Source organism: Branchiostoma belcheri, unplaced genomic scaffold (assembly GCF_001625305.1).
Source record: "Branchiostoma belcheri isolate BF01 breed outbred unplaced genomic scaffold, Haploidv18h27 scaffold93, whole genome shotgun sequence".
Lineage (NCBI taxonomy): Eukaryota > Metazoa > Chordata > Leptocardii > Amphioxiformes > Branchiostomatidae > Branchiostoma > Branchiostoma belcheri.
The window spans coordinates 1,025,364-1,052,616 of NW_017804609.1; the positions used below are offsets into that span (position 1 = coordinate 1,025,364).

The 27,253-nt window shown below is 40.8% G+C and overlaps 1 protein-coding gene across 1 annotated transcript in view; it reads right to left on the bottom strand.

The window, feature by feature from the left end:
- Positions 1-27,253, bottom strand: part of LOC109488290 (transformation/transcription domain-associated protein-like) — a 99,798-nt gene that overhangs the window by 5,648 nt on the left and 66,897 nt on the right. Inside the window, exons 84-85 of the mRNA XM_019792483.1 lie at positions 6,453-6,553; positions 6,024-6,134 (exon numbers count right to left, since the gene is read on the bottom strand). Coding sequence (XP_019648042.1) covers positions 6,024-6,134; positions 6,453-6,553 — 212 coding nt within the window. The remainder of the gene's footprint in view (positions 1-6,023; positions 6,135-6,452; positions 6,554-27,253) is intronic.

Consider the following 27,253-nt stretch of genomic DNA (forward strand, 5'->3'; position numbering starts at 1 on the left):
CGTTACGCCTGTCCAAATATGTTTACTGAGAAGTCAAGTGGTCAAACTGAAGTTTATTCACAAATTGATCCACAAAAATCCTTCAAACAAAGCCCAAAATGTTGACTGTATTTTTTTCTTTAACAATTATCGGGGCTCTATGTGAGGGTGGGTGTATCGACTTTGGGAGGGGGGAACGTTACGGCTGTCCAAACATGTTTACTGAGAAGTCAACTGGTGAAACTGAAGTTGATTCACAGATTGATTCACAAAAAATCTTTCAGACAAAACCCAAAATGCTCACTCTATCAAGCATTACTAGTATCAGGGCTCTATCCTGAACAGAGTGTCTGCTACAGCACCAGTTACTACGGTGAAAGATGTCTGGCCCAGGTCATTGACCTTTTTTTGTTAAGAACAGAATGAAGAAGAAAACAAAGTAAAAGTTTTCCTTCTGTGCAAGTAAACATTATAAAACAACTGCATTTTTTTCACAACTTATCGTGTGGACAGTCATGTAGAATAAATGGACTCAGGGCAAAGCAGTTTTCAGAGGTCAAGGTTCCACATTCTGTTTGCAGACGAGAGGAAAATATAGTCTAGACAGAAAGTCTGTGTTCATTTTTAGACTATTGCAGAAAGAAGAAGTCGGTTATAAGTCTACCTTAGGGTCGTGACCTGCCCGTAATAACTACAACTGTAGACCTTAACCAATTAGGCAGGGGCAGATTAGTTACTTGGTTCACAACAATGTGTGAAAATCTTTTTTTTCCAATCCAAGGAAATAAAGTGTGTGAGCACATCGGCAGAACCCTGATAGTGGATTGGTTCCTCTTTTATGTAAGAGTTCTATTGGTGGGAAGTTTAACCCAAACCCTAGGAAAAGTGACGAGAACTAAGTAACACAGCAGACAAGGACTTCCTTTCACCCCTGCATCTTCCTGACTTCCGTAACTATGCATCAAACCTCGCCATGGCAACCATGACATCGCCATGGCAACAGTGAACACAACACCGGAAGTCTGTGCAGAAATATCACCCCCCTTCTCCGCACGTGCTCAGACATGCCCGAGGATTAACCGCCCAGTTTCCGACCCACGGATTTTAACCGCCCGCTCTAACCGGGGATTAGCGCGCCCATGGAGCCTAAATGGTGCTCCCTGCCGCGCTGGGCCACAGGGATTTGATTTGGTGGTTCTTGGATTTTTTTTAGAGAAAACATGAAGTGACGGGGCAACAATATACAGTATGGTTAGGCATCCTATTACAGCCCTAAATGCTACGATAGGAGCCATGAAGTCAACATACCCACGGATTTTAACTACACGTTCTAACCGGGGATTAGCGCTCCCGAAGAGAGTAAATGGTGCTCCCCGCCGCGCTATAGGCCACAGAAACTCAATTTGTTGGTTTTAAAAAAAAAATATGAAGTGACAGGGCTAGAAAAAAAGGCCTAGGCATCCTTTGGTAGCCACAAATGCTACAACTGGCTTTCGACCCACAGATTTTAACTGCCCGCTCTAACCGGGGATTAGCACGCCCGCAGAGCGTAAATGGTGCTCCCCACAGCGTTAGGGCATGGCAACACTAATCTGGTTTACTGGTTTTTGGATTTTTGGGAGAAAAGATATGACGCATCACTGTGACAGGAAAAACTGCTTTCGACCCACAGATTTTAACTGCCCGTTCTCAGTGGGGATTAGCGCGCCCGCGGAGCGTAAATGATGCTCCTCGCCATGCTAGGCCATAGGGATTTAATTTGATGGTTCTCAGATTTTTTCGTGAAAAGCCCCCCCCCCCCCAAAAAAAAACAGACCAAGGCATCCTATGATAGTCCCAAATGCAAAGATAGGAGCCATGAAGTCAATATACCTGACTGGTTTGAATTTTGAACTTTTCATCAAACTATTGCAGTATTAGATGGAAAAAATGTTAGTAACAACTTGGAAGAAAAGGACTTTCTTCAACTGTTTGGGCCATAATATGAGCATTTTAGAATAGCATCAGTGTGCAAGCATGTCTAACCCTGGGAAGACGGGGAACAACAGATGATAAACTGGGTAGTGAGTGAGTGTATTTGCAAAATTAATCAGAAAAAAGTGAACCAGACAAATCTGAGAACCAATAGATATATTGTTGTGGCCTAACACTAACCGCCCCTTGTCAGTATGGATTAGCGCACCAGCCCAGTGTAAAAGGTGGTCCTGCTGTGTTAATGGGTAGAGAAGGCAGAGAAAGGAACACCTGTGGTGACATTATACACAGGCTGCGAAAGGATTAATTCTATTAAAAGCACACTTTTACAGGGTGAGCGACCATTTAGCCTTCAAAATGTACTGAATCATGATAAAAGAGCTGAACTTTTTCCATGCAATGAGGAATTTTTCATGCTACAAAACTTGTGTTGGGGTCATAATCACGTACATGTAATATGCTATACAAGCTTTAGAAGATTAATTTTATTATAAAAGCACACTTTTTCAACGGGTTGGACCACCATTTAGCCTTTTCAATACTGATAAAAGAGCTGCACATAAGACAAGTTTTTCTATCTACTTTGAAACTTTATTAGAATAACCATTAGCGGTGGACCCTGGGGTCCACCGCTAGTCTTCCTGGTATTCATACATACAGACATTATACAAACATAGTTGACAACCGGACAAGTCACAAAACACATCTAAATCAATCAAATCACTTCTACTGAACTTGTGATGGGGCCAGGTACATGTAATATGTTATACAGGCAGTGCATGGAAGGATTAATTCTATTAAAAGCACACTTTTACAGAGGTGAACGACCATTGACAGGGTTTAGCCTTTTAAGTACAAGGAAAAGTGCTGCACTTTTTATGGGCAACCAAAGTTCAGAACATTTAGTCAAAGATTTAAAAGTACAAATGGAACAATCAATCTGTTCTCCAACTTAAAAAATAAGCCACATTTACATAATATATACATGTACTAGGTAAAAAGACTTTGGTTCAGAAGTTTTGAAGCCTTTTCCAACAAGCCTTAGATCAATCATGTTAAATTTGTCTCAGTACAAATTCTTGAGTTCCCAACTTTTGAAGATTTTACCCACAACTTACATCCCTACAGATGCTGATTCTAATGTCTAACTTGGTAAGAACTCTCAACTTGTATACTTTTCTAACCAGCCTTACATCCCCAGACCCTCCCTCTGACGACCACTCAGTATAATTTCCCTGCCAATCTGTCTTCCTGTTAATCCTTTCTCTCCGGTCTTTAATTCCCCCCCAGGGACACAACAGGAGAAACAAAGTGCCTGATATGTTATGTGAATGGATGGCTAGTTTTACTGTGGAGTGGTCCTCTGGGACTGAACTGTAGATGGATGGTTCTAGACAAATGATTGCTAGAATGATGAAGTGAAAGATTGTATCATTACTGTAAATTAAAGCAATGCTGAAGAACAATGTATCTGAAGTTCTGAACTTTAGGCCACACAAATTTAATTTATTGGTTTGTGGATATGTTATGTAAATGGATGCTACTTCTGTATACTGTAGAGGGGTCCTCTGGGACAAGACTGCTAATTGATGGATCTCTATAGTATACATTTGAATGATGACTTGAAAGATTTTATAACAGATTCTGTAAGTTTAGGCCACACTAATTTAATTGGTTGGGAATGAAGGAAATATGTTGGTGTGGCTTGAATTAACTTTGTAAATGTCAATAATTTTGTACGGTGCATCAAAAGCTAACACAAAGCTTAAATAATATGAAAAAAGGAAATTCAATTGTATTATATTTTTTGTGACAAATAATAGAGTTTGTGACAAATTGCCTTAGATATCATTTGAATTATTTGAAAGCTTACATACACAACATCTGCCAACGCAGCAACAAAACAGGAAGTGGAATATCAAAATCATATACTGCATAATCATTTCCTATATCTTTGACACAACACTCACATGTGTAAGGATTGGTGACAAATCGATTCCTGCAAAATGATGCATCTAGGAGCTCACATTGTCAAAGCAATGAACTTCACAGAGATGTAGCTTACATTAGCGTTGCATATATCACGATCATAACCAAACCTATAGACTTTCATCTGTCAGTGTAAGTTTGGTGACAAATTTTCTTTTTACCAAATAACTTGACTGATAATCCAGAAGCTCACATGTAAATCTAACTTACATTAGTGTATATATCATAACCAGAGCTATAGATATAAGAGTTTCATCAATCTACGAAGGTTGGAGCCAAATTTACCTTTTTGCTGAATACCTCGATTGATATTTCTACATGCAGAAGCTCATATTGTAAACTCACAGAGATGTAACATACATTAGTGTAGCATATATCATAACCAGAGCCATAGAGATTCATCTGTCGATGTACCTTTGGTGACAAATTCTCCTTTTTCGCTAAATGCATTGACTGATGTATCTAGAAGCTCACATTGTAAATTTCATCTGATGTAACATACATTAGTGTAGCATATATCATAACCACAGCCATAGACCTTCATCCGTTAGTGTTACTTTGGTGACAATTTTTCTTTTGACCAAATAACTTGACTGATAATCCAGAAGCTCACATATATAGTAAAATCATAGATGTAAGTTACATTAGTGTAGCATATATCATAACTAGAGCTATAGATATAAGAGTTTCATCAATCTACGAAGGTTGGAGCCAAATTTACCTTTTTGCTGAATACCTCGATTGATATTTCTACATGCAGAAGCTCATATTGTAAACTCACAGAGATGTAACATACATTAGTGTAGCATATATCATAACCAGAGCCATAGAGTTTCATCTGTCAACCTTAAGTTTGGTGACAAATTTTCCTTTTGACCAAATAACTTGACTGATGACCCAGAAGCTCACATAGTAAAATCATAGATGTAACTTACATTAGTGTAGCATATATCATAACTAGAGCCATGGAGTTTCATCTGTCAACCTTAAGTTGGGTGACAAATTCTCCATTTGCAAAATAACAAATGTATCTTACATTAGTGTAGCATACATGTATATCATAACCAGAGCTATTATAGAGTTTCATCAATCTACGAAGGTTTGCTGCCAAATTTACCTTTTTGCTAAATACCTTGACTGATGTCTGAAGCTCACAATGTAATATCATAGAGATCTAACTTACATTAGTGTTGAATAAATCATGACCAGAGCCTTTTGCAAAATAACTTGACTGATGCTTCTAGAAGATTGGATTATACCTACAAAAGGAATGATGACAAAAAAGGGGAATACCAAATATCCTTTCTTTGGCTGTATATGTGAGCAACTGGAAAAAAAACAGTTGAACATGACAAAGTTGCTCATATAGTCGTTGATATGTAAAGGACGTATTTTCTATGGTAAGACAACCACCAAGGACATTTAAAACTTTTCAAGGTCATGTTCTAACCATGTTTAATGGCTGCCTTCCTTCTGTGAAAAACCGTTACCAGCAGTTGACTGATGCCCTGTCTAAAACCTGTCTAGAACCTCGATAAGTGAAAAATGGTTGTAGCTGTGTGACAAACGAGGGATGTGAACGAAAGTCCTCCTACTGACAGACCAGATAACGGCTAATGAAGTGAAAAATGACTCTCATGGGAAAATACAATGAAGTACAACCTACGAAAGCCTACAGGTACTTTCTTTCCTGTCATCCCCTACTAAGGCCCACAGATACATTTCATGAGTCCTCGGAAGGACAGATGAGGCTAATGAAGTCAAAAATGACTCCCCTGGGAAGTATATGTAAGGACTAAACTACGAAGGCCCACAGGTACATTTTTATCTGTCACTCACTACGAAGGCCCACAGGTACATTAATTTTCTATCCATCATGCACTACGAAAGCCCACAGGTATATTCACAAGTCCCCCTCCTGATAAGGGAAAATGACATTAAAAATGTCTCCCCTGGGAAGTACAGGTCTAATCTACAAAGGCCCACAGCTACATTTTATCCGTCGTACACTACCTATTACGATTATGAGTTAGTTAAATAGTAAAGATATGTTTATGAGTTTAGTTAATGATTTAACTAACCTGTCCTTGGTGAAGATATTCTCCAGATAGTCTCCCCAGAGTGCCCAGGCCTTTATCAGTGTATCGTGCATCTGGACTGCAGAGGAAAATGCCTTATTCGCCTCCTCAGACCTGAAATACAGAACAAGACAATCAACATGTGCACTTGTGTGGCTGAACCTGTTCTTCCTTCTCACTGTAGGTCCTGATATCACTGCACATATTTTTTTTAATGTAAGTTATAGCCAAGTTAGCCAACTTTCCTCACTTTACCAAGGTGAAAAAAGGGTACTCTAGCACCTGACTTCAGTTGGGTAGGTAAAAGGCAGTGAAGGAGAGGGATGCGCTCTGCCTTCCAATACTGTGCCTTAGACACAGTGGACTAACAACCCACTGCCCCTACAGCATCAAAAGGGCTATAATAATTATGAAAAGTAAAGCATAACCCACTTGTTGATCTGTGCGAGGAACATGCCCTTCAGTGCATAGAACTCTGCAGTCATCTCCTTAGTGAAGTACTTAAGGTTTGTCGACTCGATCACTTCAAGGCCCTGCATGGAACACAAATAAACAAACAAACAGATAAATAAACACGTCGATGAAGGTTAGACATCCAGCTAATACGATACGCCAAAAAGCAGTTACTCAAGCAACTGGATATGATTTTGAAAATGTCAAGATAAATAAACATGTCCAAACAAAATAACGATGTTACAAGATTAGATCATTGTCTATCCAATCATTTGTTGACTGTCTTGTTTTACATTCCTTTATCTTCTTATTCCTTCCTTCCTTTCTTCATTCATTCATTTACAACTCTTTCAGTCATCCATTCACCCATCCATCCATTCACTCATTAATTCAGTCCAAAGCAACATTTTCAGTCAGCCATCATGAATACCAAGGGGAAAGTTCTCAAAGAACTTAAGTGTATCAAAAGTGTATCCTGTACAATTCAGGCTGCTATGGAGAGCAAAACATTACAAGAAGAGCCACAACCAATGTTTTTAATTAGTCTTGCCCGTCTGATGTCTCGAATTACATTCATCACAGGTGCAATAATTACATAACGTCTAGACGATGTCTAATCCAGCTAACCCACATGTGAGACACGATGTAGCGAATAACGTCTCGTCTGTCACCATGGCAACGACCTCTGTAGAGTTCACCAGGGGTCAGCGGTTTCCTCTGATTGGTTTCTTTATGTCATGAATAATCACTCAAGATTGTAGCCAAGATATTAAGATAGAATGTGAAGGCAACTTGTTGTACATTGTTAGCTTAAACTACACGTACGTCTTAACTGTATATGAATTTTACAAGTAAACTTCTGACACTTACAAGCTTCTTGGCTAAGCCTCATAGCATGGGAAAAAGACTTAACAGTCTGACACATTCAGTACAACTGTACGTTATGAATCCATTGCTTGTCTGTTTTGGTCAACTTTGAGTCAAAACTTTGACAGGAAGAGGACCTGGTACGTTCAGTCATTAATATTATCCCCACAATGTCTTGTTCCTTATTGTACCACTTTTAAAGCAGTTGCTGTTGCTTAATTCATGTATGAATCTTTGTGTAGTCAGGTCTATGCAGTAGTCTTGCCCTGTCATTCATTCATGTCATGTCCCCATCAGCCTGACTATTCATCACAGCCAACACCACATTTGTCTGGTCACGATTGACTCGTAAAATATATACATTTGTTCTTGAACTAGCCAGAGCTACATTGTATGAATCTCCTCAGAGATGCGGTCCATGCAGCATCCTTGCCATGTCATGTCCCCATCAGCCTAATCATTAATCAAAGCCCACACCACTTTTGTCTGGTCACGATTGACAGACAGACAGTGACGCCAGCGTGTCACGCGAGCGGCGATGTCCGTGGCACCAATTTAGCGCCGTAATTAAAGTGTCGGGAAAGGGTCGGGTTTCATTCAGGGGCGATCACCCATTGTCTCAGACATCTAACACATCTGGACAGTTATACAGACAGTAATTAAAGATCCTGAAGTAAAATGAAGGGCTCGGTTTCAGATATTTAGATAAGAGATTAGTTTTATTCAGGGGCAATTACCGTACATGTCTCAGACATCTAACACATCTGGACAGTTATACAGGGTGGTAAATTTAAAGGTACACAACATCAGTTTCATTTTGAGAGGTTATCGTCTGATATTTGAGTGTCTAACACACCTGGACAGTTACAGAGATGGTATTTAAAGAAAAACCATCAGGAGTTCAATAATTTTCCTTCTGCACAGTGATCGTCTAATTTCTGAGGCATCATACACAACAACATGACATAAAGTACAAATGAAGCTCCACAACTTCTCAAGGATAAGTGAGTGAACCTCACAACTTCTTAAAGTTAGACAGATTTTTGTTTGGCTTAACTTCCAAGCAATAAAAGTCACTCATGTTGCGTAAACGACCCCCAGGAGCCAGCTTTTCGCTGTGAAATTTCTCCCCCTTCTGCTGTAACTCTCCTTTAACCAGGATTTACAACTCTCTGCTCTTGTTCGTTACGCCTGAGTTATTCTTCTCCGGCCCTGAGTCTATTAATAGCCCTGCTGCGGAATTTCATTTTATTACCACTTTTCAAACAGAACAATTCCTCTTCAGGGTGGAAACAAATTAGTTCCTTGTTTCTCTGATGTTGAAACAAGATGACAATAAGAAAGCAAGAGGACATGAAACTTCGAGTACCAAGAAACAGGGTGGGAAGGTGGTATTGTCGTTGAGCCTTAGGGGTATTGAAAGAATCTGAAAGTTCTGGGTTTGAATCCCAACAGGCATAGTGATCTAAGACTTAAATGTATGATTAGGGTTCTTGACAAATCACTTAGAATCTGATTGAAAGGTTTTGAGTTTTAATCCCTTGCAGGCTCTCTTGTTGTGGCCATGGGAAAGGCACTTTACACCAGTCCTATATTTTGTATTTGTCACTTGACCCAGGTAAAAATGAGTTTGTAGCAATTGTTTTTTGAACCTGGGAGCCTGCAAATTGACTTACTGTGGCCTAATGGCACCCCCACAGAATGTCATTTCATTACACCTACCTGGAAGGAAAACAACTCTCCCTGCCTGCCTGCACTGATCACATCAGGAAAACATCAGGCTTGTCGGCTGGTGTGTTTGTCTCCTCCTTACATTATGTACATGGGACAATCGGGGGGAAGATTGGACCAGGGTTTGGGGTTACCACATCAGTCAGGATGCCAGGAAACATTTCAGTCATTTTTCCGAACAGAGCTTTTGGTGGGTTTGTTTCACTATGGGTTTGTGTATATGACTGTTTGTTCAGACAGAGTAGGTTGATAGCACGTGGGTGGGCAGATTGACTAGTAGAATGACAGGAGGTCAAAAAAGTCAAGCACAGGAAATGGGTAAACTTGAAGTCCCTGAATCTGGCCAGGAACAAGCAGGAAATAAATGTCGTCATGTACAGACTAATAGTATGTTTTTTTGTATGGAATCCAGAGAAGATCAGATTTATTCTAATCTAAATGGATATCTAATCAAACATCAGAGTTAACGATTTGTTAATGCCAACACTAATGTATAGCCTGACTCCCTGCCTAATGCTTAAGAGCTGCAGGGTTTTCCCCTACACTAATTATATCTCCCTAATAACATTCTTGCATACTGAGGCCTAGGGAAAAAAATTGTGCTTCCTGTTTCAGTCTTGAAAAATTAGGAACCATGGTAGGGAATAGATTTTGATTTCTACTCAAACATCAGAGTTGACGATTCGTTAAGCCAACACTAATTAATAGCATGACTCCCTGCCTAATGCTTACGAGCTGTGGGGTTTCCCTCTTAAACTAATTATATTTTCCTAATAACATGCTTAGAAGCAGCAGGCAGATATATCATGTCAGTAGTGACATGTGGGCCTTGTCAGTTTAACCTATAGGGATGAAATCATTCCAAACCTAACCCCATAACCAATTACTGTTTAATATCAAATTTTAAACACAGCAGCTGAAAACATACATTTTGGAGTAAGAAATGCATGAACTAATTATAACTCTCTTTAGCATAGATCATGACTTAACCTATGGATCATTTCCTAACCCCAATAGGCCATACACAATTACTGTTTAATATCACAACACAGCAGTCTTAAACATACATTTTGGAGTAAGACCTAGGTAAAAAAATGTTGTGTTTCCTGTTTCAGTCCTGTGCCATGTGCCAATCCTTATCTTTTTCAACAGAAACTGCACCCTATAGCTGAATCTGACAACTGCAGCTGGGTGAATGATCGACTGAGTGAATGATTAAGGGAGTGAATGATTGACCCTAGAGAGAACAAACTCCTCCACACCTCCACAAACTCCTCCACACCTCCACAAACTCCTCCATACTTGTCCGTTCCCCACGAATGCACTTGAGGAGTCAGACTTAAAAGAGTCATGTATCGTTCTGGTATATAGATGGCTTTTAAAGCTCTCTCATCCATTTGTAACTCCAGTAGACTGGGCCAAGGCTAGTACATGTATCACATCCAAAACTGTGTCTAATATCTAGTTCTATGTCTGAATGGGTTAGGGTTAGGGTCAGGCACGGTTCTGGATAGTCTCTGTGCATCCAAGAGCGTAGATTTGCCCCAGGCACGGTTCTGGATAGTCTCCACTTATCCAAGAACATAGATTTGCCCAAGACATGGTTCTGGATATGCATGGACTATCCAGAACCATGCCTGAGTATATTGATGTCTTTCAAATCTCCCATTCATCCAGTATGCTAGGCAAAGACCTATCCATCCCTGAAGCTTACTATAACAACTTCTGTGGACATCTGGAGTTATTAATTGAGTGAGTGAAGGACTGATTCACTCCAGTGAGGAGTCAGACTTAGAAAAGTCACGTATAACTCTGGCACACCAATGGCTTTTCAAGCTCTCATTCATCTATAACTCCAGAAGGCAGGCAAAAGGCTAAGCATATGTACCCAGAAGCTTACTGACAACTGCTACTAGTGCTGGATATCTGGAGTTATGAATTGAGTGAGTGGATGACTGATTCACTTCAGTGGTAACTCTGACCCTCCTGCACTCAACCTCTAGTCCACTACTAATGCACTCCAGGAGTCTGTCTCAGAATTCTCACGTATTGTGGTGGCTTCTGCATCTCTCTCATAACTCTTGCAACACTGAATTGACAAGCACCCAGTTACTTGTGAAGTCTTTGGTATAATTCCTGACACAGTTTTGAAACTCAAACTTTCCTACACTGTGCCAACAAACTCTGCAACAAGACAACTACATAGTATTACGTAGGTTGCCATGTTTTTGGTTAGTCTCCTCCCCAGTAGGTCATATACTAGACTAAAGTCTAGTACTCCTGTTACAAAAATGGCCTCTTCAAACCTTTAGTATGAGACATAAGAGACTGAAGGGGTCCCTGTGAGTGTGTGAGAGTCTACATTGGGATTCAAGTGTCTTGTTTGTGCCAATCTGACTCCATTAGGCCCTTCTTACTCATCATCATAGCTTATCGCCAATCCACTCCAGCCAGTTCCGCGCTGCTTACTTAATTTTATGGATGACGTCTGAGCACACATCCATCAATTTTCCTCAATTTCCAAAACAAAGCTTGCAACCATACTGTTTCTATACTACATGTACTTGAAGAATGACAGAAGATTGAAAAAAAAGAAGATACAAAGGAGGGTAGCAGGGCTCTTGCTTGTCAAAGAAGAAAAAAGAGAACAATTTACACAGAGAATTTCTCACTGATTTTGTCCATTGGCTTGCACACACACAAACATACACACACACACACACTTACACACACACTTACACACACACTTACACACACAGACGCCTGTCTGGAGTTACTTGTATTGGCCTATTCCAACTCTGGTACAATGTTCCATGTTCCCTCCCATTTTGATAGATGCTCTATAAAAACAAAAGTGTCCCAGTCCAAATTCATCATCCACAGTGTTTCCCCTCTGTGACAATTGACTTTTCCTGTCCTTTCCTTTCTCTACGGGTGTTTAGGCAGACTTCCGGATCAATCTTTATAAAAGTCAACCAGATGTGGAAGAAGGAAAAGGTGGGGAAATGACGGTAAATGTTTAAGGGTTCACGCTACCGGAAAGGATGGTTTTGTTCTGGCTTTTACACTTAGCGGTTCAATGATGATCTTGACATTTTGTCTTGGGCTTGTACCATGTTAAGCTAGTCGTTGTTTATGGGTTCACGCAGCCGGAAATGGATGCTTTCGTTCTGTTTTTTACACTTTAGAGTTCCCCGAGCTTGAACTTGGTATTTATTATTGGCCTTGTCTGACATTAAACCGGCTCACACATGACCAAATTTTCTTTCCTTCTGATTGGAATTGGATTGTTTTGTTCTGGTTTTTACACTTTAGAGTTCAATGCTGATCTTGACATGTTGTCTCTGGCTTTTAGGTCCTTAACCCTTTCTCACTGTTCACAGCTTTCCCTGATGTAGAAAAATGCGAAGGTGGCGAAGGTTTACGGTTCACACTGCCAGAAAGAATGGTTTTGTTCCGGATTTTACACTTAAGAGTTCAACGATGAGCTTGACATTTTATCTTGGGCTTGTATGAAAGTTAAGCTAGTCATTGTAAAGAATGAAAGGTGGCAAAACGACAGTGAATGTTAACGGGTTCATGGCACCGGAAAGGATGGTTTAGTTCCGGTTTTTACGCTTAGAATTCCCTGAACTTGAAGCCTTGTACGACATTACACTAGTCGTTTGGATCATGGTTTTTCTAGACTTCAGGAATAAATTTTTATAAAAGTCAACCGGATGTAGAAGAAAACAAAGGTGGGGAAATGACGGTAAATGTTTAAGGGTTCACGCTACCGGAAAGGATGGTTTTGTTCTGGCTTTTACACTTAACGGTTCAACGATGATCGTGACATTTTGTCTCGGGCTTTTATGAAGTTTAACCTGTCACTTTGTTTACGTTTTTTCTGAATTTTGGGACGCAAAGGTGGCAAAATGACAGTTAACGTCAAGGTTCATGCTGGCAGAATGGATGGTTTTGTTCCAGTTTTTACCCTTTAGAGTTCAACGATGAGCTTGACATTTTGTCTTGGGCTTGTGCAACGTCAAACCTGTCAGTTCAATCACAGTTTTCCTGGATAAAGTTAGAAGAACACAAAGGTGGCAAAACTAACATTTTTACAGGTTTACACCACCAGAATGACCACCAGAACTGATGGTTTCGTTCTGGGTTTTATACTTTAGAGTTCAGAGCTGATCTTGACATTTTGTCTCGTGCTTGTATGACTTTAAACCTGTCCGTTTTATCATTTTTTCTTGGATAAAAGAGAATGCAGAGGTGGCAAAACGAACATTTACAGGTTACCAGAATGACCACCAGAAGTAATGGCTTCGTTCCGGGTTTTACACTTTAGAGTTCAACACTGATCTTAACATTTTGTCTCGTGCTTCTATGACGTTAAACCTGATGCTTTGATCACGTTTCTCCCGTTAGTTTGTTTGACGAGGCATCAGAAAGGTTAGAGCGGAAGGGAAGTCATGGCTACTGCTGGTTTCCCTGATATGGAAGATACTTCATGACAGGTTCAAACCTACCTTACCAGGTCAGGGCGAAAGGCTTGCACCATGTAAGATCATCTCAGTCTTTACCAAGGATAAGGTATTTTCACATACACAGTGATCATTTCTTTACGGCAGATGTAAAGACCTTAACAGGGTCAGAGTTGCATGTTGGAGAGAGAGGGGAAGGGTAAGGCTCATGGATCATCAGAAAGGCTGTGGTCACGGAGGATGGGGTATCTTCACACACACAAATCATTTTAAATGCCAAGGTTTCCACGACTCATTACAGACTATTACAAAAGTCCAGAATAAATGTTGGAAACACTGAAGCCTAAGTTTTCGTCATGCACTTGTTGAGGGATTATTGGGGACTTGACATTTCCAGGGTAACCATGTTAGGTGTATGCATCATCTCATAAGGCCATGGTTGCTAAGGATGATTTCTTTTTTTAGCACGGATTGTTGCAAAAAGATCAGGAAGACTTAGTTCTTAGCACAGACACAGTTCCCAGCACAAAATAGGTCTCCCAAGTCATTATACTGCGTTTGGGACAGGAATCTGAATGAGAAGAACTCTTGAAAATTATGTCAGACCCAGTCTATCCTTTATACATAACTGTTCTTGGCTGTAAATTAGCAGTAGACAAACTCTAAACTACAATTGACAGACCAAATCAGTGTATGTCTCTGTACAGTTCAATCCATCTTCATTTATTTTTGCTACACATGTAAGTCTCTAAGATGTTTTAGTACCCAAGACTCGAGTTGTGACTTAGATGCAGTTTTCAGTCGTCAACAAGGCTACTAAGGAGACCTTCACATGGTCTTCCTTGTCTGGGTATGAGTTTATCCTTTAGTCCAGTTTTATTCTGGGTTCATCCCCACCATGTTTTATTCCCTTTTGCCTGAGAGACTCCCACAAATCACAGGAGAAGTGTTTTATATGAGGCCTCATGCAGGCCGTGGTTTCGGCTTAGCAGGTAATAAACCTGGTAACGAGTTAAATAAACACCGTGGCTCCGAACGGAGATTAGAGCTGACAGGGCAATCTGAGGGGATTCAACATCGTAATATATCGGTCAAAACCTCGTGAAGACTGTGTGTAAGGATGTCCTGCATTGTGATTTGGGTTCAAGACTTCTCAAACCATATATCTGACTAGGCAATCTGAGGAAGTCCAACGTCGTAATTATCAGTCAAAACCATGTGAAGACTTTGTATATTAGGATTTTCCTTTCTGCAAGAGTTCTCAAGATGTTGTTAGATCTGAATAGGCAATCTGAGGAGGGTCTATGTCATAAGTCAAAACCAACTCAAGACTTTGTATAAGGAGATTCCTTCTTCCGAAAGTCTTCTCAAGACTTAAAGTTTGTACAAGGAGGTTCTTGCATTTTAATTTTCATCTAAGACTTTTGAAAACATGGCCTAGATCTGACAGGGCAATCTGAAGAGGTCCAACATCCTAATTATCATTCAGAACATCATCAAGACTTTGTATAGGGAGATTCCATGTTGTAATGTTCCTTCAGGACTACTGAAGACACTGCCTAAGTTTCTTGTCAGGTTTAGTACATCAGAACCGGTCAGTAGTCCCCAGGCACAGGCCTAGGTCAGGAGATATCAGTCTGGGATCCAACACCCGCAGGACCCATTCTGACCCAATATTGATGCTCTGGGCTGTGCCTAACTATAGAGAATCAGTAGCCAAATGGCTGCTTAAGTGTGCTAAAGGTCAAGTTTAACTTTATCCCTCTCAAGACATACTCATATATCATATCACTGCTACTTAGTCTAATATGTAATAGCCTGAAAAGTACATTGTACATTAAGCCAGAGTGCACACCTAAGTCATCTTTTTTCTTACAATAAAAGATAGCAAGGACACTACATTAAAGCCTCACGATGAAAAAAGAAAATTTCAAAACAGTACACCATACAATAATTATTCATCTTTCTTCCTGTTATAAAAGATAGCAGGGAGACATTAAAGCGTGGGCATGCACCAAAAGGGAAAACTTCCAGAAGGTACACCTTACAATCCATCTTTCCTCCCACTCACATGTCCAGATCTGGCCAGTAGTCCATTTTACATGTCCCCACAAGAGACAGTCTTGGGGAATGGAACGCTGGACAACCTGAGTGATAAGCTATGAAACAACTGCACTTTCCAGCTCTTAGTGACAAAAGTTTCTACTATCAAAGACTTCATCTAAGTCTCATACTTCAAGGAAACCAGTTTGTTATGAGGAAAAAAGAAAGACACACACCATTAGAAAGATGTACAGAATGCCACAAAAAGACATGAAAAACAAGCCAGATGTCTCAACCTGAGATTTGATCTAACCCATGTTCCTTAAGAAGGGGAAAGTACTGTCTTGTTTGCTGCCAAACTCTGCCAAGAAGCTTTCACTATCAAAGCCTTTATCTAGGTTTCAGAGCCAAACCAGTTTGTTACATGAAGAAAAAAAGACACAGACCATTAGAACGATGTCCAGAATGCTACAAAAAGAAATGAAAGACAAGCATAACTCCAGCAACAGATCCAATCTAACCAGGTAATCAAACATGTTCCTTTGAAGTTTCTATTCAGTTCACTGCCCAACTCTGGCAGAAGTTTCCTGTATCACAGCTACCATCTTGGCCTTGAAATAAGTCCCATTTGTCATGTTACACAGTTTGGGCAAGTATGTACAAATGTAATGGCCAGTCTGATACAGCTCTGTAATGGTCTAGTGCAGGCAGCAAGTCTTTTAATAACCTGGCACTAGGTATTTGTCTTGTGGATCACAAAGCAGTGAACAAGAAGAGATTGTGACTAAGGGAACTGTAACTTTCTATCCTGAGGGACACTCAATATACACATCACTCAACTTAGATTGCTCAAGAAGACAACAAGAAATGGCTTCAAACTCAGCAAGTCTTTTCATAACATGGAAGGCATTCGTCATGGGACTAGAGCAGTGAACAAGCCAAGATTGGAACTAAGAGAACTGTAACTGTCTGTAACTGTAAACTGCACTACCTGGGGGGGGACACTAACTGCCTACACATAACACAACTTAGACCACTCAAGAAGACAACAAGAAATGGCCACAAACTCGGGAAGTCTTTCAAAACCTGGAAGGCATTTGTCATGGGGATAGATCTAGAGCAGTGAACAAGCTGAGATTGGAACTAAGGGAACTGTAACACAGTCTCTATCTGCACACTGACACATGACACAACTTAAACTGCTCAAGAAGACAAAACAAAAGGCTGTGAACTTGGAAAGTCTTTTAAAAACTTGGGAGTCATTTGTCACATACTATTAGATAGATCTCGGGCAGTACACATGGCAAGATTACGGCTAGAAAGTGAACTTCTATCTGCAATAATATTGCACACATGGGGATGGCTACCAGCAAGTAAAGCAAGATACATCTGATTTGACGAAAATAATAAAACAAGAACGTTAAACCTCAGCAAACTTAAAATAAATTTACAGTGTGCCCAACTTGATGTGAGTAGTTGATAGCTTTACTCGAGGGAAGAGTAGATGTGATAAGGGTTGGATTGTAGCAGGAACAGGAGATAGGGAGTAATGAGTAGAACAACAAGAAAATTAAAGCCCAGCAAAAATAAAATGAATTTACAGTCTGTGTGCGCAAGTTGATGCTGTTGATATCTTTACTTTGGGGAAGGGTAGAAGTGATAAGAGCAGGATTGTAGCAGGAACAGGAGATAGGAAATAATGAGTAGGCACTGCCTTACACTTAAAAATCATCATAAAAAAAACAAGAAAGTTAAATTCCAGCAAAAATGAAATTTACGGTGGGCACAAGTCGATGTGAGTAGTTGATAGCTTTACTCCAGGGAAGGAGAGATGTGATAACAGCTGGATTGTAGCAAGAACAGGATATATGAAGTAATGAGTATAAAAACATAATTATAAATAAAATCATAAAAACACAAAAAATTACATGTAAGTCCCGGCAAAAAATAAAATGAATTTACAGTAAGCCCAAGTGGATGTGAGTATTTGATAGCTTTACTCTGGGGAAGGACAGAAGTGATAAGAGCAGGATTGTAGCAGGATCTGGGAGATAGGGAATAATGAGTAGGCACTGCCTGACCCTTACGCTGACCTCTCGGTTGTTTTATGTCTGTAGAGTGGAGTACTGAAGTTCTAAAGACCTTTGTGCAGAGGGAATGTAAAACTCTCAAACTTTGCTGGACTTGTTTATGGCTGGTAATACAGATGCAGATACAGATATGACTGTGTTTCAATGTGTGTTTTCAAGTATCTCACCTTCTCACCCTGACGCCTTTAGGCCTTAGGCCTGTAAGTTGTCAGCCTCTTAGTCAGTCTTTTCCCCTCTGTTCTATCTTCAGCTATTTCTTTAACTACTCGGAAGTCTGGCTCTTCTCTTCTGGTGATTTCAATGATCTGGTCCAACCATCTTTTTCTTGGCCTGCCGGCTGGTCTTTTCTTTTTGGGTTTCCAATTAAAGATTCTCTTCACATCCCTATCTTCCCTGTTTTCAAGTATATACATGTAAAAGTCATAAAGAGCCTGAGGATATAAAATAGTCAAACTTCACTGCTGGTTTATGGCTGGTATGTTGCACCTAGAGGCCGTTATACCAGAAATACAGTTGAAGATACAGGATTGTATGTTTCTTGTGTAAACCATCCAGAACTTGCATGTTTGGAGATAGAGCATGGGTTGACTTGAATCCAGACCTCAGTCACAGCCTGACATATATAATCTAACACTCTACGTTCAACCATGGTGGCCTCAATTCTGCTCAATTGTGTCATTTCTTACAGTTAACAAAACACAGGCTATGACATCAAAAGAAATGGCTGTTTTTCAACTTTTTTTCTCTTTAGAGAACTGGATTCTCCATAGTCTGACAGATAAATTCTCCCACTCAGCCGTGGTGACCTGAAATTTCCAGACAGTTGTCATTTTTTACACCTAACAAAAGTCCTAGCTATGGAATAAAAAGGTTGCACTGCAACTTTGCTTTTCATTTGGACAAGAATCAGTGACTCCAGTGGTCAGTCACAGTCTGACAGATAAATTCTCCCACTTAACGCTCAGCCGTGGTGACCTGAATTTCCCCGACACTCGCCATTTGTTACGCTTTGCAAAAGACCTGGCGGTACATGTGGGGTCAGCGGAGGTCGCGAACGGACGCCATTTCACACGCCAACTGTCCGGTATAAAACTGACACACATCTGTTTCACTCAACAGTGAGAACGCTTCAGTACATTTCTGGTCTATCATCATTTGACCCCATTACAGAAGGACCACCAATGTACATGTACTGTGACCAGTGGCTTCGGACTGAATTTGTAGAAATGCAGTCTCAAAATCCTTACTTCTGCACACCTGCACTGGTTGAGGTAACACTGAAAATCACCTGCACCAGACAAATTTTACCTCACTGTGCCACTCAGAATTTAAGAAGTATGGATCATACTAAAGACTGCTCAGAAACCATGATTGTCATCATTTAACATGGACTACTAAGAGGCAAGGGTGAAAGCTAATTTTGCATCAAAATTAATGCCATGTCTTTTTCTTCTTCAGATGCATCCAGTAAGCACAAGTTTTCTTTTCGTTTTTCAGTTAGGCCACACCAATTTAATTTCTTGGTTAACGGATTCGCCGCTTCATTTTTTTCAGATTTGCAAATAAAAATAAAAATCCAGAATCAACTGCAAAATGCTCATATTTTGCCTTGAACAGTTGAAAACAGGCCTTTCCTTCCTAGTTGTTACAGTTATTCCATCTTTCAATGCAATGGTATCATTAAAAGTTCAAAATTCATTGTTTAAATTTTGAACCAGCCTGGTGTGTTGACTTCATGGCTTCTATCATACCACTTTGGGCCATAATAGGATGCCTAGGCCTGTTTTTATTTTCTTTTTCTTTTCGCCCGCCCGCTCCATTATTTTTCTACGAAAACCCGTTAACCAAGAAATTAAATTGGTGTGGCCTTAGTTTCTGGTTTAAAACTGACACACATCTATTTCACTCAGCAGTGAGAACACTTCGGTCCATTTCTGGTCTATCATCATCTGGCCCCATTATGGAAACCCACGGAAGACCACTAACATACTGTGACCAGTGGCTTTGGGCCAGTTGCAGGGAGATCATGGTATCAATATTTGTCAGGGTGTGAATATACAAAAGTGCACTCTCATCCCAAATTTTCAGTGAGTTTGTCCATCATTAATTTGGAAGCTCTGACTAGAGGCATGGATGAAAGCTCACTTCATCAAATCCTTCTTCTTTTCTTGTTAAGTTGCATCTAATAAGCATAAGTTTCCTTGTCAATATTCAGTACAAAACTGCAGGCCACTAAGCGGGTTTTATACATAACCCTCAGCTGTGCAGCAGCTCCACCTATCATCAGGATGTGAACTGCAGTGGGAGCCCTCTAGCCTAGATGTGGGAAATTGGTCCCTAAACGTTCCTTTCCCAACCCTGATCCTGTAAGCCTTCCCTGTCCAGTCTTAAAGCATGATAAATGCAGCTTCTACTAACTCTGAAACCTACTAAGTTCATACAAGTACACTGACTCACTTCTACAGTTCTTAGCACATTCAGTTCTACAGTTCTTAGAACTGTGTCAATCCTTCCACAAATGTGGATAAGAAAATTCAAATTCAAAGCTATCTATTGACCAATAAGGAGCCACTTAGGTCATGTGATGCCCAGTGATTGACAGCTGTACAGACCACATTAGTGCCGATCATTGCCAGTTAAACACTCCCAGTCTGTAATCCGATCCTGCCGGCTGCTACACTTGACCTTGGAGAGAGACGTGCGGAGAGAGAGTCTCATCGGCGAAGTAAATCCTTCTCAAATTACATCATTAGTCAGCGACTTGAAAGCCGACACCGGCGATGGTAACTTAATCTGGGCATTAATGCCTTCCACGACTGCAGGAAACAAACATTCCTCACTACAGGAAGAACCCAGCAGACCAGAAGGGTGATTCCAACCTAATCATTCATCAATTCTTGTAGCACCTTTAGGCAATCTTTCGAGTTATTTTCCACCTAATCATTCAAGCATCTCACAGAAACCTCTGCCTAATTTTTCTTCCAACAACTTTAGGCCATCTGAAACTTACATCTATACATTCAACAAGATACAATTGAAACCTCTTACTAAAGTTTCCAAACGCCGCAATTCAAAGGTTTGCCAGCTTAAGTGAGAATGGCTACAGGAGGAACTCAACAGACCAGAAGTTCCTTGTGCCTTCTACAAGTCAAAGACCTTCCATGTTGTGGTGGAGTCCAAATTGATTTCTGAAGCCCAATTGCTGAATCTTCATTGTGCTATCCCATGCAGAAACTGTACACCTTTTCTTGCCATCTTAAGGATTTTTGCAGTACTTATATAAGCTCTTGCAGTTTAGCTGTTTTGTTTCTTTACTCTCTTCAAAGCTTTCTGCAGTATTTGAGTTTTCTGGTCCAGTCCAGATTGATTTCTTAAGGCCAATTGGTGAATCTTCCCTGTGCGCTCCCATGTCGGCTGGTCGTTAGTCCTGAGGCTGGAGGTCAGCAGGAGGGGAAATGGGGGCTTAGCCAGAATTGGATTTCCTCAGGCCAATCTTAGCCACTTATGGATCCGTCTGAAGATGTCTGAAGTCATGGAGCATGGAATGCTGGTTGGTTCGTTTGTTCAGTCCTCGAAAAAGTTGTTTGAAGAAGCAAGAAAAATAAAGTCACACAGTTGCATGGAGCGTGGAGGGGCTGTAGGGTGGAACACTGTCATTTGTTTAGTCCTACACAAACTTGTTTGAAAAAGAAAAAAAATCACACAGATTCACAGAGAGAATTGGATTTCCTCAGGACAATCAACTTGCTTGAAAAAGCGATGAAAAAATCACACACTTTCTCCAAGTTTTGCTTTTGTTTTAGGAATTGCAGAAACATATATGTGCCACTTACTTTCACAACTTATTTTTTATTCAGAATGACTTTCCAACTATTGGTAAAAACATTTATAACCTTCCTAACAAACTTGATCAATACTTCTCCATTTCCAAAACTGCTGCCTTCTCCCATAAAATCTTGTTCCTGACCATTCCCACTTCTTAACTCACAAATAAAACCCCCTTGTACAACTCACGCTTCAATAGTTCTGTGTTTAAATCCTCTTCAGGATCCTCTCCTAAGAAAAAAATGTTGTGTTTCTTGTTTCAGTCCTGAAAAAATTAGGGTCGGTAGGTGGGGATTATCTTTGTTCTTTCTCTTTTTTTTAGTAGACTTTGGCGATCTCTAGTGATCTAACTTATAGAAAACAGTTAAAAAATGTAAATCTTGCATGAGGACACTTTTATTTTCAATGTCAATGTTAGAAAACCAATTTTCACAGTGTTTCATAATTCAGGTATCAGATCATGAAGCTAGAAATGATTGATCAGCTCAAAAAAAATTTGTCCCTTTGCAGGGATCCACCGAAAGAAAAGTCTAGGGTCTACAGGTTTTTTTAGGGTTAGTCGACAAACAGGAAACACAACATTTTTTTTCTTGGGCCTTTGTACATTCGGTTTTCCAACATTGACATCGAAAATATTACTTGGACCACTACTATAGAAGCTAGAGAAGTAAAAAAAAAAGTCTACTGACCCTAATTTTTTTTGTACTGAAACAGAAAACACAACATTTTTTCCTAGGCCTCAGACAGAAGCAATCTGCTTCAACACAGGTTTTATAGCTAATAAATAGCTCCAGTGATTGTTGTCTTGACCTGAGGTACTACAATCAATGCGAGAGTCGATCTTTACTACTTCAAGGTCTCGGCTAAGCCACTGCCAAACACTTAAGGAGTTCTTTTTTCTTATGAGTTCTTCAAGTTTCTTTGTCCTTGAAGACATAAAATTTTCAGCCATCCCAATAGCAGAGAGTTCTTCATGCATCTTTTAGTTTATGGTAGACAGTTTTATGTTCAGTAAGTTTGCAGAAAGTTGTAACTGTCTGTTTTATCTATAGTGTGTACAGAAGCACACCAATTTCAGCACTAGGGACAGGACCCATGTACAGTACAGATCTCGGGATAAGCATCAAGTCCCGCGGGAGATCCCGCGGGAGTTTGCGGGATATCACGCGGGAGTTTGCGGGATCTCCCGCGGGAGTTTGCGGGATCTCCTGCGGGAGTTTGCGGGATCTCCTGCGGGATTTATCGGGATATCCCGCGGTACGAAATCCTCTCCCGCAACCCCGATCTTCGGTGTGAGACTTTAGGTTTCCGAAGGGCCGGCGCCGCTGTTACTTGAAGTTGAACCGCGTTGACTACAGATTTTTACGCAGACGATGCGTGCATGTTTTAGTATGTTTTCAATGCATGCAAATAACAGTAGAGCAAATAGTATTTTTAACCAAACATTTCTTTTTTTTAATATCGGAAATCTGGTGGCTTAATAAGGTACAGAACGATAACAAAGTAATACAACCTTCTTGAACAAGTTTTGTGTCCGGCCTTGCGACGTGGACGGCTTTATTTTGATGTCACCCGACCTGCGCTATTTCAGATATACATGTAATTTTTAAAAAAATCTAACGCATCGACGTGCCAAATCGCCACTCGAGTTCTTTATTTTTCTCCTAGATAGGGGAGGTTGACGTATGGAGTTACGGAAGAGAGATTAAACATTGTGTAAAACAAGGGGGCGAAGCATAATTCAAGAGTTCTTTACGCCTCAAACTTTGATACATTTCGTGCGCCACGCAGTGTTCAGGGCCTGCATGGGGGTTACTGATTACGAATTACGCTATAAAGTTAAAGTTTCATAGCTGATTACGACTTTTACGCTTTGCGGCTAATGTACTGATTACGAATTACGTTGATTTTTGGGAAGGTTGCCTTCGGTTTACGAAGACAATGAATAAAAAAACGCCTGATTACGCCTTACGAAAAAGGGCATGCAGACCCCCAGTGTTGGGCCGGGCGTTCCCACGCCGCGTCGCCATAGAAACCGCACGTCGCCAGCAGCGGCGGCGGCGCTGGCAGACTCCCCGGCGCCGCCTGACCACGTGGCGTTCTGGCGCGCCAATCACAGCGCGCAGATGGGGACCCGCCCACCAGCCGGGCCGCGAATTCAAAGAGTTGAGTCAGATGCGCCGCCCCAAAGAAACACCGCCTGACGATTGTTATACGTACGTCGGATTGTAGCTTCTTTTTCCGCCTTGCACGGCCGGCATGCGGCATTGTAATTTTCTTATATCCCAATTTCATCCCAAAACAACGTTTTTCACATGTGAGGAGGCTAGTTCCACGGAGTGTACCGAGTGAATTTCAAGTTTTATGGTCTGAGAACGAATTGATTTGCGTCAAATTTTGCATAAACACGTTTAGTTCGGGTTCTCCCGTGTTTATTTATTTTTCGGGTTCTCCCGTGTCTTGGGCGTGCGCTAAGTTTATAGCGTTGTTCTGTTAAAAATCGACTCCGTTTTCATCTAGTTGGCTGACCCCGTAGCTGACAGAAGTAGAATGTTTTCCTACCGAAAGAAACTTTGCCAGCCGCGTGGAAGTACTTGCTTTCAGGGTGATAGCAATCTATCAAAATTAATTATGGACATGGTCGTTGTTGATGCAAGAGTTTTTGGGGAGGGGGAGACGCACGCCCCGGGATTTTGATGGGCAAACTTTTAATTGTCGCAATTCTTAATACTAATACGGAGACCTCTTGACGCAAGCTACCCATGAGAAGACAACAGCTACAAGATTATGAAACACAACCACAAACTACTGCCGGTACGCCTCATAATTTTTATTTCTTGGTAACAATCTTGCCGAATTTACCGGAGACGGAGGGATTACTACACGTTACATTGTATTCATTCACGGTAGTTTCTTAAAGTTAAAGTTTGCGCTGAACAATAGCTTTGAAAAAAAAGTAGCAGTTTTATAATAACTATGACCGCGTGAGAAACACCCTAACACATTATTTTCGTACATTCCTATGCTTCAACACCATCAAAATTGTAGCAAAATTGTAGCAAAGTTGACTGGCGTCAGACTCCATCGGCCCGGCACAGATCGCCCGGCAGGACGTAAAAATAAACATTTGACACGCCGCCATCGCCGTTCCGAGCCGCGGCAGACTTCGGGGTCTCGCACCAAGTTTTTTCGCTACGCGGTACGCGGGACACGACAGGCCTCCCGAAAGAATACCGCGGGATATCCCGCAATCTCCCGCGTGATATCCCGCAAACTCCCGCGGGATATCCCGCAGTCTCCCGCGTGATATCCCGCAAACTCCCGCGGGATCTCCCGCAAAATCCCGAATCCCGATGATGCTTATCCCGCGATCTGTACTGTAGTATGACAGGTACATATAAAGTTTTATCCAACATTGGTTTAGAATTATAGACAGAACTACAATGTAGTATTTGATTTGTAGCATGATAATCCCTTTGAAAGTTTCTGAGATTTTCACAATGATGTTCTTTAAAAATTTATGGCACTCCTAGCTGGTATCTGTTTCAAAAACCTGCTAAAACTAAAACTGAAATCATTGATGAAGGCTAGACATCCAGGTAATAAGATACACTAGAAAACAGTTACTCAAGCAACTGGATAGATCTATCCAACTACTTGAGTAACAGTTTTCTTGTGTAAAACTGAAACCATATTTCACGTTATAAAGTTTGACATTATCAGTATGACTTACACCAGATTCACATGGACACTACAGTATAGAATGGCTCTAAAGAAATCTGGCAGCTAAAAATGTCCCCACAACTCCTGAAATACCAACTGTCAACTGTGAGCATGTTAGCAACTGATGGTATCAGGAAACTTGCTGTTGGGAAAAGGTATTACTGTTCAGGACCAGATGTGGAGAAGGCTACCGAGGAAGGTTACAAAAGGTGCTGGCATGAGTATTAACTGTCATCTGTTATGACAACAAGCAAGGGAAGATGGCGTCGGGTGGTGTAGTGGTTAGAACAATAGACTGTGAACCGGTAGACCCGGGTTCGATTCCGAGTCGTACCTGGTACATGTCTGAACATGCGCCTCGACGTTGTGCCCTTGGGAAAGGCACTTTACACGAATTTCCTCACTCCACCCAGGTGTGAATGGGTACCTAACTTCGGTTGGGGAAAGTCGTATTGAGGTCATCTTGTGGCGCCGAATGGCAGCCGCACAGACCCTTGCGACTGTGTGTATCATTTGTATTATTTGAATGTTGTAATTGTTGTGATTTGTATTGATTATTGTGTGATGCCCTGCATCAATTCAGCCGTAAGGCTGCGACTGCATGGGTACTGTTTGGACAATAAAAACCATTTATTATTATTAGCTAAAGGGAAGATACAGACGTCATGTTTTCCAGAGCATGAGGAAATGAAAAGGCTACAGAAGAATGTGACTGGAAATGATGGCTGTCAGCTGCTACAGGTAAAAAACGTACAGAAATGCTAATACAAATGTAACAGAAAAGCACACATCATTATCATGATGTCAATCTTGTACAAGGTAGGAAAAGATCCCTGTGACTAAAGATGGAGATAGAAATTGTGAAGACACAATAGAAGGAGACAGCTAACATGACTGAACGACCACAAAAATATCATTTGTCAACAGTCAATCTCGTATAGGGTAGAAAAAGATCTTTGTAGCTTATGAAGGTGATAGGAAATGCATAGACATGGGTGTCACAAAAGGAGAAGACAGCTAACATGACTGAGTGACCACAGAATATCATAAATATTTGTCAGTTTTGCATGCAAAAATGGATGGAGTTGGGTGAAGGCAAAGAAGTAGAAATGATCAAGTCAATCTTGTATGAAGTCGAAAAGGATCCTATGTAGACATGGGTGTCAAAGAAGAAGATGACAACGTCATACTTAAATGTGCAGACACAGGCTAGGTGCCACAAAAGATGATGACAGCTCAACATGACTGAATGCCTACAGAAATACTATCTGTCAACTGTCAATCTTGTATGAAGTCGAAATAGATCCTTGTACATGTAGCTTATGAAGGCGAGAGAAAATGTGCAGACATGGTGTCACAAAAGAAGACGACAGAATGACATGACTGAATGCCCACAGAAATGCCATCTGTCAGCTGTGCATGTGAAGATAGATGATGTAGAGATGAGAAGAGCTGATATGGAGTGAGGTGAGTCACGGTTCAGGGATGCAGGGGACGGTAGGTTGGACAGGCAGATGGCAGAGGAGTCAGCCTGGGTGTCAGCATGACAGCTAAAGGACATCTAATCATGGAGCAGGGACAGGTTATCAGGAAAGATAAGGGACATGCATGCATCTTGAAGAAGAATGAAGAGTGTTTTACTGAAGACTTCTCATTCCGTCAAAGCAGATAACATTTACCAATGGTGCAGCCAAACAGAGCAGCTAACATTGCACACTGAATACAGGACACAGAGACATCAGGGATGGAAATACCAGGTGCATGTGCACCTTAGTGCACCCAAATTTGGAGCTGTGCACCCATTTTTTTCTGTGGGTGCACTGGTGCAAAATATTTTTGTAGGTTTACATTATGTAAAGATGTTAAATGTATACTAGTATACAAAATATTCAATATCTACTGTAAATGCATTTATGTTCGCGAGGACTAAATTTCGCGCAGCGGAGCAAATAGAGAGTTCGCGAGGGATTTTAGTTCGCTATACAGCAGAACCAAATACAAAAGGGAATGCCGACTTCCGCCCCCCTCCCTC